The sequence below is a fragment of the Schistocerca gregaria genome, chromosome 5 (genome assembly GCF_023897955.1).
Source record: "Schistocerca gregaria isolate iqSchGreg1 chromosome 5, iqSchGreg1.2, whole genome shotgun sequence".
NCBI classification, from domain to species: Eukaryota; Metazoa; Arthropoda; class Insecta; order Orthoptera; family Acrididae; genus Schistocerca; species Schistocerca gregaria.
In genome coordinates this window covers 96191126-96204936 of record NC_064924.1, presented here as the reverse complement: position 1 = coordinate 96204936, position 13811 = coordinate 96191126, and the positions used below count along the sequence as shown (strand labels likewise).

At 38.1% G+C, this 13811-nt stretch overlaps 1 protein-coding gene across 2 annotated transcripts in view; it reads right to left on the bottom strand.

The window, feature by feature from the left end:
* LOC126272403 (acetylcholine receptor subunit alpha-like) overlaps nt 1-13811 on the bottom strand; it is a 272215-nt gene that overhangs the window by 26374 nt on the left and 232030 nt on the right. For both annotated transcript variants that reach the window (XM_049975231.1, XM_049975232.1), the window contains exon 8: nt 13142-13311. In XM_049975231.1, coding sequence (XP_049831188.1) covers nt 13142-13311 — 170 coding nt within the window. The remainder of the gene's footprint in view (nt 1-13141; nt 13312-13811) is intronic.

The following is a 13811-nucleotide window of genomic DNA, read 5'->3' as shown; positions in this document are numbered from 1 at the left end:
TATCTGAACACTGGTGCAAGGCTAGTGAATTAAGTCTCATAAATATAAGCAAGTTTAATTTAGCATCACATTATTGCCGAAGTGTTTTTAAAAATGGTGGGGTATGCATTTACTCTAGAGTAGGACTGCAATTCAAAGTGAAACGAGAATTGGACCATCTAAATATAGAAAAACGTTTTGAATCATGTACCATAGAGTTAAAAACTGAGGAGAAGAGTGAAAAACTAGTTGTCATTACAATATATAGATCTCCACTGGGTGACAAAAACATATTCTTCAAAAAAATAGAAGCACCATTAAACACTTTTTATAGTAATGAAGTGAAATTATTTTTATGTGGAGATTTTAATATTAACCTGTTAATTGAAAGTGATGAAAAAAGACAGCTTTTGAGTTTACTCAGCAGCTTCCACATGAATCCACTCTTTACAGATGCCACCAGAATAACAGAACTGTCATCTTCTCTTTTAGACAATATTTTCACAAATATGGAGAATGGTATCACTGAGCCACTAAACGTAAACTTAGGTCTTTTGGATCACAATACACTATTAACATACATAAATTACTCTACCCCAAGGCAGTAAAATATAAGTGGGGATACAAAAGGCACTTCTATACAGAAAAAGTGAATACTTTCATCCAGTTGTTAGCTAATGAAACCTGGGAAGATGTCTTTGCACAAATAACAACCGTGGAATCTTTCAATGCTTTTTCTAGTACATTCATGTCCCTATTTGAGATGTGTTTCCCAAAAAAGCTCACAAAGATCAATGTCATGCCTAGGAACACAAGCCAGTGGATAACACCTGCTATTAGAGCTTCTGGTCAAACACTAAAACATATCAGTCAACTCAAAAAAGATAACAAAGATAAACACTTCACAGATTATGTTAAGACATACAAGAAAATTTACAGGAAGGTGATCAAAAAAGCCAAGACAATTCACAATGACAGTGTAATTGCTGGGTCAGCAAACAAATCAAAAGCTATATGGAATGTAGTAAAAAAAAAAAAGGCTCAAGCAAAAATGTTAGAAATCCAGATGACTTTGTTTTAAAAGATGATCAAGGTGTGCTAGTCAGAAATCTTACTTTAGCAAATTACATTAATGACTACTTCATAAATAGTCCAATCAATCTCAGTAAAAATTGTTCTAAGATTAGTAGAACATCAATCCCAGAAGAACAAAGTGTTAATTCATTATTGCTACCTCCCACGAACAAATTGGAAGTTAATCAAATAATAAAAACAATGAAGAATAAAATGTCCTCAGGGATTGACGAGATACCTTGCTCAGTCATGATGAGACGGGCTAGTGCCATAACAGGCCCACTCAACCACATCATAAACATATCATTTTCAGAAGGTGTCTTTCCACAATGATTAAAAATTGCAAAAGTAAAACCATTGTATAAAAAGGGCAATATACATGATGTGGGAAACTATAGACCAATAGCTTTATTATCAGTATTTTCAAAAGTAATAGGGACAGTCATGAAAAACAGAATTACCTCGAGAAATTCAATCTATTGTCTGTAAACCAACACGGCTGTCGCAAAGGAATGAGTACAGAGTCAGCCATCACCCAATTCATTGAAAATATTGAAACGGGGCTAGATAAGAACAACAGTACAATAGGAATTAATTTGGACCTCTCAAAGGCATTTGATACTGTCCAACATGATATCCTGCTAGACAAATTAGAATTTGTCGGTATACGAGGAGTAGCTAAAAAGTGGTTCCAGTCATATCTCCATAATAGGAAACAGGTTATATCTAAATATCAACTGTGTATTCTATGTAAAAAGTCTTTCTCATACATCAATGTAAAAAATCAAAGTTGTATGTGCTATTTCAATGTGGTCTGATGTTATGTAGTCTACTATGCACATCTATATTTTGTATAGTATTGTTCGCCATATATATATATATATATATATATATATATATATATATATATATATATATATATATATATATATATATATATATATATAATGATGTAAATAAAATAGAAAGAATCTTCCACATGGGAAAAATATATTAAAAACAAAGATTCCAAGACTTACCAAGCGGGAAAGCGCCGGCAGACAGGCACATGAACAAAACACACAAACACACACACAGAATTGCTAGCTTTCGCTTCTTCAGGAAGGAGAGGGAAAGACGAAAGGATGTGGGTTTTAAGGGAGAGGGTAAGGAGTCATTCCAATCCCAGGAGCGGAAAGACTTCCCTTAGGGGAAAAAAAGGACAGATGTACACTCGCGCGCGCACACACACACACACACACACACACACACACACACACACATATCCATCCGCACATACACAGACACAAGCAGACATATTTAAAGGCAAAGAGTAAGGGCAGAGATGTCAGTCGAGGCAGAAGCACAGAGGCAAAGAAGTTGTTGAAAGACAGGTGAGGTATGAGCGGCGGCAACTTGAAATTAGCGGAGGTTGAGGCCTGGCGGATATCGAGAAGAGAGGATATACTGAAGGGCGAGTTCCCATCTCTGGAGTTCGGATAGGTTGGTGTTGGTGGGAAGTATCCAGATAACTCGGACGGTGTAACACTGTGCCAAGATGTGCTGGCCGTGCATCAAGGCATGTTTAGCCACAGGGTGATCCTCATTACCAACAAACACTGTCTGCCTGTGTCCATTCATGCGAATGGACAGTTTGTTGCTGGTCATTCCCACATAGGAAGCGTCACAGTGCAGGCAGGTCAGTTGGTAAATCACGTGGGTGCTTTCACACGTGGCTCTCCCTTTGATCGTGTACACCTTCCGGGTTACAGGACTGGAGTAGGTGGTGGTGGGAGGGTGCATAGGACAGGTTTTACACCGGGGGCGGTTGCAAGGGTAGGAGCCAGAGGGTAGGGAAGGTGTACACGATCAAAGGGAGAGCCACGTGTGAAAGCACCCACGTGATTTACCAACTGACCTGCCTGCACTGTGACGCTTTCTATGTGGGAATGACCAGCAACAAACTGTCCATTCGCATGAATGGACACAGGCAGACAGTGTTTGTTGGTAATGAGGATCACCCTGTGGCTAAACATGCCTTGATGCACGGCCAGCACATCTTGGCACAGTGTTACACCGTCCGAGTTATCTGGATACTTCCCACCAACACCAACCTATCCGAACTCCGGAGATGGGAACTCGCCCTTCAGTATATCCTCTCTTCTCGATATCCGCCAGGCCTCAACCTCCGCTAATTTCAAGTTGCCGCCGCTCATACCTCACCTGTCTTTCAACAACTTCTTTGCCTCTGTGCTTCCGCCTCGACTGACATCTCTGCCCTTACTCTTTGCCTTTAAATATGTCTGCTTGTGTCTGTGTATGTGCGGATGGATATATGTGTGTGTGTGTGTGTGTGTGAGCTTGGTAAGTCTTGGAATCTTTGTTTTTAATATATTTTTCCCATGTCAATGTTTCTTTCTATTTTATTTACATCATCATTATATATATACTATGTATTTTTTGACGAAATCCATGCAATGTACTTTGTCTCCGGATGAATAAACTACTACTACTACATTAAGTGATGTTTACCTGACATTACATACATCCAGAACTTTCAACTGTATTGCCTTACAGTTAACATATCCATGAGAATTAATTATGGCAAAATTAGGTACATAATATACAAATCTAGTTTACTTATGGAGACACTGTACAGTATATTGGACCAAATGTATATACTCACAGAGAATATTGCTTGTAAGTCAGGATACAAAAAAGCAGTAACAATAATGATAGATCTCAATGTACAGACACTGAAATCATGTTAGTATCAAAATTCATGTTGTAATTACAAAGTAATTAAAGAATGTAGTCAATCAATTGTAGCAGTGAATATTTCACAAAATTTCTATATGAAAACCAATTTGTTTCAAATTACTAATTATATAAAACTTTTTGCCACTATTTTTCAAACTAGGTTCTGTAATGAGTCTTGTGGAAGCACATGGCTTTCATTTGTTGAGTTTAATTAAGTACAATTCAAATCATATATGAAAACGTTTGTAACTGTTGCGCGTTATAGAAGCACCAGTGATGATAGACACAAGAGATCAGTCAGTATTGTGCCAGACCTGGATGAGATCTTATGACAATGAATCTGTGTATGTCTTTATAGAAATAAATAAGTGAAAGATAAAATCAACAAATTGGCTATTTCATTTATTATTTACTGTACCACAAAAACTTTGTTGGTGGATAAAAGGCATATTTCAAAAAGGAAAGTTTTTTAATTTTTTTTAAAGGGCTGTCGATTTGATGCAAAGTAAATATGCAAGTTAAGTGCTCGAGATTGTTCCCAGAAGCATCACAACATTATAAGGTTTTAACTGAAAATACTGACAACCTTGCCAGAGTCTCCATTCATGGACAACATACTATCCAGTCGACTCATAAACAGATTGTATTCATTATTTGTTCCAATTACATCAACAAACCCACTGCAACTATGAATCAGCAACTAGCCAGTACTTCCCCTATCATGAGGTATCATCAAAACATATAAAACTGAACATCATATTTTGCCAGGACTTTGTCTACTTTTTGTTATGCCCCAAAATTAAGGAAAGTGGTGTACTATCATCCACTTGACCTGCAAAACATCCTAGTCCATATTTAAGACACTTCTGCTTTCAAACTTATACTGCATAGGTCGTTCCCTTGTCGATGATCCAGTTGCATGATCTGTCCCAATACAGTCTCCCACCACTTTTCATTCACTTATGTCACAGATTTTTCCTGTCATATCTTGAACAGGATCATTTGTGCACTCACTGTAACAGATGTGCAACACCCTGTGTGAGCTGGTGACTAATATGGCTGTCTGTCCCTGTGTCTTGAGCTATTAAGCTCTGAGAGGTGTACTAATTTTGACTTTGCCATATTCAGTTCCTTTTTGTATGAACGACAATTTTTAAAATTCATTGTCAGTGTCATTCTTATGTGTGATGCCATGCATGTGGTCTTCTGTGTTACTTTATATTGAAGTCGTTGGCACTGTGACACAACCATACTCAAAAAACAGGCAGGCAAGCTATGTGTTAGTCACAGTTAATTTGCAGTCATTATAAAATTTCATTTAGTGTAATATTTTGATGTAATTCTGTATGTAATGTAATTAGGGTATCATTCCCTTGTAGCATTTAAGATTCACAAATTTATTTTTATTTGTCATTATTTCTATACTATTTTGCAGACTGTGTAATCTTTTGGAATGTGACATGCTGCATATTTTTGTAGGAAATTATCACAAACATAAATAAATAAACTTGTGACCAGAAATAAAATCCAAAAAATGTACTGAGCCTCAAAATGAATGTGTAATCAAATGAATATACTTACTGAAGAAAACAAAGTGTGGTAGATGAGACATAAACTTATTATATATGAATTGCAAACTCCATTGAAGTCATCACTAAAACAGATCTGTGGTACAGCAATCGGCAGCCACAAGGCACCACCATATACCAGCCTTTCCATGGACCATCTAGAGGAATCATTCCTAATGACTCGGAATCCCACACTGCTCACCTGTTTCAGATTTTTCGCTGAAACCTCTATGATATGGACTTTGTGTGAGATACACTTAATCCATATTACCCTAGAACCTCAACACCTCCTCCCCCATTTGCTTCACTTGGCTCTCCTCAGTCCAACAAGCCACCTTCCTCATTGTCGAGATCCACCCCTAAAGTGGCTACATCAGTACTTCCAGTCACGTCACCCCTTCCAACCACAAACAGTACCATTGATTTGACAGCTTCAACCCATTCTGTACCAAAAATATCTTCCACACAGCCCATCCACCTTTGGCCACCATATCTGTACTGACAAGAAGCCCACCTCTAATGTGCCACAGTTCTCACTGAGATCTTTACAGACTGAAATTACCCTCCGAGCCTTGTCCAGAGACAGATCTCACATGCCTTGTCCTCCCATTCATCTACCATTGCCCACATACCCACTGTCTGGCCACAGTGGCACATACTGCCTGTGACTCAGTACCATCCAGGACTGGAGCAACTGAATCATGTTCTTCACCAGGGTTTCGACTACCAGTTGTTGTGCTCTGAAATGTGAAATATCCTCCCCCCTCTGCCACAGTGGTATGCCACCACAACCTGTGCAATATCCTTGTCTGATCATAATTCACACCTGATCCCAACCACTGGCCCTACAACTCATATCCCTGCAATAGAAAATCAAAGATGGGATGTAATAATATTATAAGATGGGAAGTTGCTACTCACCATATAGTGGAGATGTTGAGTCGCAGATAGGCACAACAAAAAGATTTTCACAGTTAAAGCTTTCAGCCAATGGCCTTTGTCAACAATAGAAACACATATGTACACACACACTCATGCAAAGACAGCTCACACACACAACTGCAGTCTCAAGTGTGGTTTCAGTTGCCTGAGATTGCAGTTGTGTGTGAGAGTTGCGTTTGTGTGAGTTTGTGTGTGCATATGTGTGTATATTATTGACAAAGGCCAATGGCTGAAAGCTTTAAGTGTGAAAATCTTTTTGTTGTGCCTGTCTGTGACTCAGCATTTCTGCTATATGGTGAGTAGCAACTTTCCTTCTCATAATATTGTCACATCCCTGCAATACAGCTAGATACATGATGTGTCCAATAAACCCCTCCACTACCACCAACTACAGTCCTGTCACAGGCACCTTCTATCCTATCAAAGGCAGGGCCACCTGTGAAAGTAGCCATTTGATCTATGAACATAACTGCAATCACTGTGCTGGAATCTATGTGGGCATTGCCACCAACAAGCTCTCTATCTGCATGAATGGCCACTGCCAAACTTTGGCCAAGAAACAGCAGGACCACCCAGTTGCTGAGCATTTCACCCAACACAATATGCTCAACTACAAAGACTGCTTCATAGCCTGTGCCATATGGCTTCTTTCAAATAATACCAGGTTTTCTGAACTGGGTAGGTGGCAACTCTCACTGTAACACGTCGTTTGTTTGTATGATCTTCACTAGCCCCTGTCCTCCATCCACCTATCCTCTTCCCTGTTCCCATCCTACACACATCTTCTATCCCACCAGCCCACCTGTATAATCTTTTTTTTTCCATTTCTACTTCTCTCAAGCAGATGATAAAATTTTGCTTTCTGTCTATTATAGGTATATTCACTCTCATTTGACGTATGGGACAATCTTGTGGGGAAATAATTGCTACTCAAAATGCTTATTTACAGCCCAGAAAAAAGCTGTCATACTGATATGTAAAGTACCACCTAGAACTCACTGTAGAGAATTATTTATTAAACTTAGTATTATGACCTTGCCATGTATTTACATATTTCAGTGTCTCTTGTACATTAAAAAGAACTTGTCTAGTTTTGATCTGAATTCTGATGTACATAGTTATAACACATGACACTGTAATGATGTAAGAAAAGACTACTGCTCATATACCAAAACTCTAAACAGCTTCAAACACACATCTGTAAAGCTATTTAATAAACTACCAGAGTCTGGATCTGAAAACATTTAAGATATTTGTAAGAACTTTATTAATTCAAAATTGTTTTTATGCAATGGAAGATTTCTGTCGGCATAATTTCTAACACAGATTAATTATATGTGTATTTATTGTCATTGTTGTTTGTACATTTATTGACGTTATTTAGACAAGCTTTACATCCCTGTAAATGTTTTGTTTTTGGGCAATAAAAATCAGTCAATCAATCAATCTTCTCAACCCTTTATCCCCCTCTCCCCTCCTCAAGCACAGCCTCCTGATACTGCATCACTAGCAGCCCACTACCATGTCCCTACACACTCCTGCAGGCAACGTTAACATCTTCCCCCTCTCCTTCCCTGCTATCTCCCCCCCTCTCCACCCTACACCACTTCTCTGCACAAATACTCACTCCACCAAAGACCATTGCTTATCTCAGACACCTCCTTATGCTTCACCTGTTGTTCTTGTTGTTGTTGTTGTTGTTGTTGTTGTTGTGGTCTTCAGTCCTGAGACTGGTTTGATGCAGCTCTCCTTGCTAATCTATCCTGTGCAAGCTCCTTCAACTCCCAGTACCTACTGCAACCTACATCCTTCTGAATCTGATTAGTGTATTCATCTTTTGGTCTCCCTCTACAATTTTTACCCTCCACACTGCCCTCCAATGCTAAATTTGTGATCCCTTGATGCCTCACACATGTCCTACCAAATGGTCCCTTCTTCTTGTCAAGTTGTGCCACAAACTCCTCTTCTCCCCAATTCTATTCAATACCTCCTCATTAGTTATGTGATCTACCCATCTAATCTTCAGCATTCTTCTGTAGCACCACATTTCGAAAGCTTCTATTCTCTTCTTGTCCAAACTATTTATCGTCCATGTTTCACTTCCATACATGGCTACACTCCATACAAATACTTTCAGAAACGACTTCCTGACACTTAAATCTATACTCGATGTAAACAAATTTCTCTTCTTCAGAAATGCTTTTCTTGCCATTGCCAGTCTACATTTTATATCCTCTCTACTTCGACCATCATCAGTTATTTTGCTCCCCAAATAGCAAAACTCCTTTACTACTCATTTCCTAATCTAATTCCCTCAGCATCATCTGACTTAATTTGTCTACATTCCATTATCATCGATGTTCATCTTATACCCTCCTTTCAAGACACTGTCCATTCTGTTCAACTGCTCTTCCAAATCCTTTGCTGTCTCTGACAGAATTACAATGTCATCGGCGAACCTCAAGGTTTTATTTCTTCTCCATGGATTTTTATACCTATTCCAGTCAACATTGTCAAAAGCTTTCTCTAAGTCTACAAATGCTAGAAATGTAGGTTTGCTTTTCCTTAATCTTTCTTCTAAGATAAGTCGTAATGTCAGTATTGTCTCACGTGTTCCATCATTTCTACGGAACCCAAACTGATCTTCCCCGAGGTCAGCTTCTACCAGTTTTTCCATTCATCTGTAAAGAATTCGCGTTAGTATTTTGCAGCTGTGACTTATTATACTGATTGTTAGGTAATTTTCACTTCTGCCAACACCTGCTTTCTTTGGGATTGGAATTATTTTATTCTTCTTGAAGTCTGAGGGTATTTTCCTGTCTCATACATCTTGCTCACCAGATGGTAGAGTTTTGTCAGGACTGGCTCTCCCAAGGCCGTCAGTAGTTCTGATGGAATGTTGTCTACTCCCGGGGCCTTGTTTTGACTCAGGTCTTTCAGGGCTCTGTCAAACTCTTCATGCAGTATTGTATCTCCCATTTCTTCTTCATCTACATCCTCTTCCATTTCCATAATATTGTCCTCAAGTACATCACCCTTGTATAGACCCTCTATATACTCCTTCCATCTTTCTGCTTTCCCCACTTTGCTTAGAACTGGGTTTCCATCTGAGCTCTTGATATTCATACAAGTGGTTTTCTTTTCTCCAAAGGTCTCTTTAATGTTCCTGTAGGCTGTATCTATCTTACCCCTAGTGAGATATGCCTCTACATCCTTACATTTGTCCTCTAGCCACACTTGCTCAGCCATTTTGCACTTCCTGTCGATCTCATTTTTGAGACGTTTGTATTCCTTTTTGCCTGCTTCATTTGTTGCATTTTTATATTTTCTCCTTTCATCAATTAAATTCAATATTTCTTCTGTTACCCAAGGATTTCTAGTAGCCCTTGTCTTTTTACCTACTTGATCCTCTGCTGCCTTCACTACTTCATCCCTCAGAGCTACCCATTCTCCTTCTACTGTATTTCTTTCTCCCATTTCTGTCAATCGTTCCCTTATGCTGTCCCTAAAACCCAGTACAACCTCTGATTTAGTCAGTTTATCCAGGTCCCATCTCCTTAAATTCCCACCTTTTTGCAATTTCTTCAGTTTTAATCTACAGTTCATAACCAATAGATTGTGGTCAGAGTCCACATCTGCCCCTGGAAATGTCTTACAATTTAAAACCTGGTTCCTAAATCTCTGTCTTACCATTATATAATCTATCTGAAACCTGTCAGTATCTCCAGGCTTCTTCCATGTATACAGCCTTCTTTTATGGTTCTTGAACCAAGTGTTACCTATGATTAAATTGTGCTCTGTGCAAAATTGTAACAGACAGCTTCATCTTACATTTCTTTGCCCCAATCAATATTCACCTACTATGTTTTCTTCTCTTCCTTTTCCTACTGTCGAATTCCAGTCACCCACGACTATTAAATTTTCATCTCCCTTCACTACCTGAATAATTTCTTTTATCTCATCACACATTTCTTCAATTTCTTCATCATCTGCAGAGCTAGTTGACATATAAACTTGTACTACTGTGGTAGGCAGGGGCTTCGTGTCTATCTTGGCCACTATAATACGTTCACTATGGTGTATGTAGTAACTTACCCGCACTCCTATTTTTTTTTTTATTCATTATTAAACCTACTCCTGCATTACCCCTATTTGATTTTGTCTTCATAACCCTGTATTCACCAGAGCAGAAGTCTTGTTCCTCCTGCCACCAAACTTCACTAATTCCCACTGTATCTAACGTTAACCTATCCATTTCCCTTTTTAAATTTTCTAACCTACCTGCCCGATTAAGGGATCTGACATTCCACACTCTGATCCGTAGAATGCCAGTATTCTTTCTCCTGATAATGACGTCCTCTTGAGTAGTCCCCACCCGGAGATCCAAATGGGGGAATATTTTACCCAAGATGACGCCATCATCATTTAACCATACAGTAAAGCTGCATGCCCTCGGGAAAAATTAGGACCATAGTTTCCCCTTGCTTTCAGCTGTTCGCAGTACCAGCACAGCAAGGCCATTTTAGTTAAGTCAATCATCCAGACTGTTGCACCTGCAACTACTGAAAAGGCTGCTGCCCCTATTCAGGAACCATATGTTTGTCTGGCCTCTCAACAGATACCCCTCCATTTGGTTGCACCTATGGTACGGCTATCTGTATCGTTGAGGCACACAAGCCTCCCCACCAACAGCAAGGTCCATGGTTCATGGGGGGAAGATGCTTCACCTAGTAGCCCACTATCCTGTCCCACCACATTCCTGCACACTCCCATGAGCAGTGCTGGCATATTCCCCCACCCTTACACTGCTACCCATTCCCTTCCCTAGTTCATGACTCTTTTTACCTCCATTATCCATTCCAGCAAAGATCATTGCTCACCTGAGATGCAGTCACAGCAGGCTGTTACCACAAGGAGATAAAGGTGGCCACTTGTGTGTGTGTGTGTGTGTGTGTGTGTGTGTGTGTGTGTGTGTGTGTGTGTGTATGTTTTGTCTACCTCTGATTGAAGGATTTAACCAGCAGTTAAATAACATCCAGCAGTCTTTTTTATAGAAGCATTGGGTATACATGGGATAGGAAAAAAATGGTTTGAATCATACCTAAAAAACAGAACACAGATTGTAGGACTGATATCAACAAATAAGTTCAGTATCAGAGGCAAAAAAATGTAGAAATAGGAGTACCACAAGGCAGCATCCTGGGGCCCATATTGTTTCTTGTCTATATAAACGATTTTCACACCTCAGATGATGCAGCCAAAGCAATAATATTTGCAGATGATACTAGTGTGATAATAAGTGCACCAAAGCAATTGCTACCAACAACTGCGGATAAAGTACTAAATTACATCCACTCTTGGTTCAATGCAAACAGGTTGACACTGAATGTAAATAAAACAAATTATATGCAGTTTGGGACAAAGATGTCAAAATGTAAATCTTGATCTGGTGTGGGGTGACAAAGTCTTAGACAGAGTGACATCCACAAAATTGCTGGGGATTCATGTGGATGAAAAGTTAAATTTTAATGACCACGTAATAAAACTTGCACAGAAACTTAATTCAGCCTGTTTTGCTCTCAGAATTATTGCAAATGTTTGTACCTCAGAGGGTCCCAGAATGGCAATTTTTGGCTATTTTCAGTCTCTAGCCACATATGGAATAGTATTTTGAGGTTCCACAAGGCGCCTAAAACTAATTTTTTTGCTGCATAATAGGGCCATTTAAATAATAACTCACAGTCATCCACAGAAACACTGCAAACCCATATTCAAAAAGCTTAGAATACTCACTATACCATCATTATACATATACAAATGCATATTGTATGTCAGGACCCACATTGCAGATTTTCAGACAAATGCTGACTTTCATAACTACAATACCCGTAATGGGGCAGCACTCCATACTCAGCAAACAAAAAGAACGAATACACAAAGGCATGTGACCCATATCGGTGCAAAACAGTACAACACACTGCCAGTCAACATCAGGCAGTTAGAAGATGATAACATATTTAAAACAGAATTTAAAAAAATTCTAGTAGAACAAGTGGGTCAATACATTTTTTCTGGTGATATTTATAAAGACAAATGGAAAATACCCTATCTGTACCTAATCATTCATTACATTTACATACTTAATGGACAGCTGTTGTGTGATGTAAATATATGCTTAAACAGTATTGTGTATATAAGGACTTGCCATTTAGGGAGGAAAAAACTAAAGCCTTATGGAAAAACAGACAATGAATTTAAAATAACAAGCAGGGATGTATATAGGCTATATTAATTTCATTGTATTATTATTATTAACTTCATAGTATTATTTTGTTTTGTACTTTTTTTTACATATATATTGTTTGTGTCCCATTTCTTTGAAATGGCTTACATGTACCTTTGACAACATCCATACAATATTTAATGTCAATGGATGGATAAATAAAATAACAAGGCTATCTGTCACTCGGTGCCTCTTCTATGTTGTGAGTAACAATATATCCTTTTGTATTGTTGTTATATATAAAATATACACAATAAGATCATGAAAGGCAGAAATTGATGCAAGTGACATAAAAAAAGACCAATTTTAATGGTGAATGAACAGTATCAGGTTTGCAGTTTAAGTGAAAGGAAAGGAAATGACACAGCTTTTAAAAGTATGGAAATTCAGTTGGTGCAACAGACTGGGTAAAAGTGAAACAACAGAAAAGATCCATATAAGCTTGTTGTGAATATTTGCGAATACTAAGTTTAAAAAATAAAAACCACAGCGTTATTGACAGTAATAGTAAATATAATAATAATAATAATAACAATAATAATAATAATATAAATACCTGTTGTGAGGGTAAACTGGTTGGATACATTAATAAACGGCTTGCTGGTGATGTTATCAGCTCATTAAGCCATTTTGGCACAGGTCTCGATGCATAGAACAAACCTTGTGACAGCACTGCACCCACCAGTGATATGCATGTTATTAGAAGGGAGTCACGCAGAAGGAGCACTGAAATAAGGCAGTATGTGTCTGGGCAAAGGTATTTGAATAATCATATTATTTTGAGGGTTTAAGACATCTTTCAATAAACAAACACAATAATTTAGCTCAGTTTATACTGATCATTTTTATTATCAGTTAGCCATTGGACACTTACAAACTACCAGACACATATCAGAATATGATTAATTTTTATGTTACTCATTATTTTGCTAGCACAAAATTGTATATTTCTTCAGCCTATACTTTTCTTTCTTCTGTGCAACTGATTATTTTGGATGGTAATACTCAATAATTTAAACTGAAATTGTAATAATGTCTGCTGAAGTGATATCATCAAATCATAAGACTGCATAGAATTTACAACACATACTGTGTTACATTTATATTGTTACTGAATCAGATTTTCCTATTGCTTCATTTTTATCATAAGTAAAGTATCATAGCACACATTGAATTCCAGTCCAATAAATATGGAAATGTCATATGTATTAGTAAAATCAGAAATC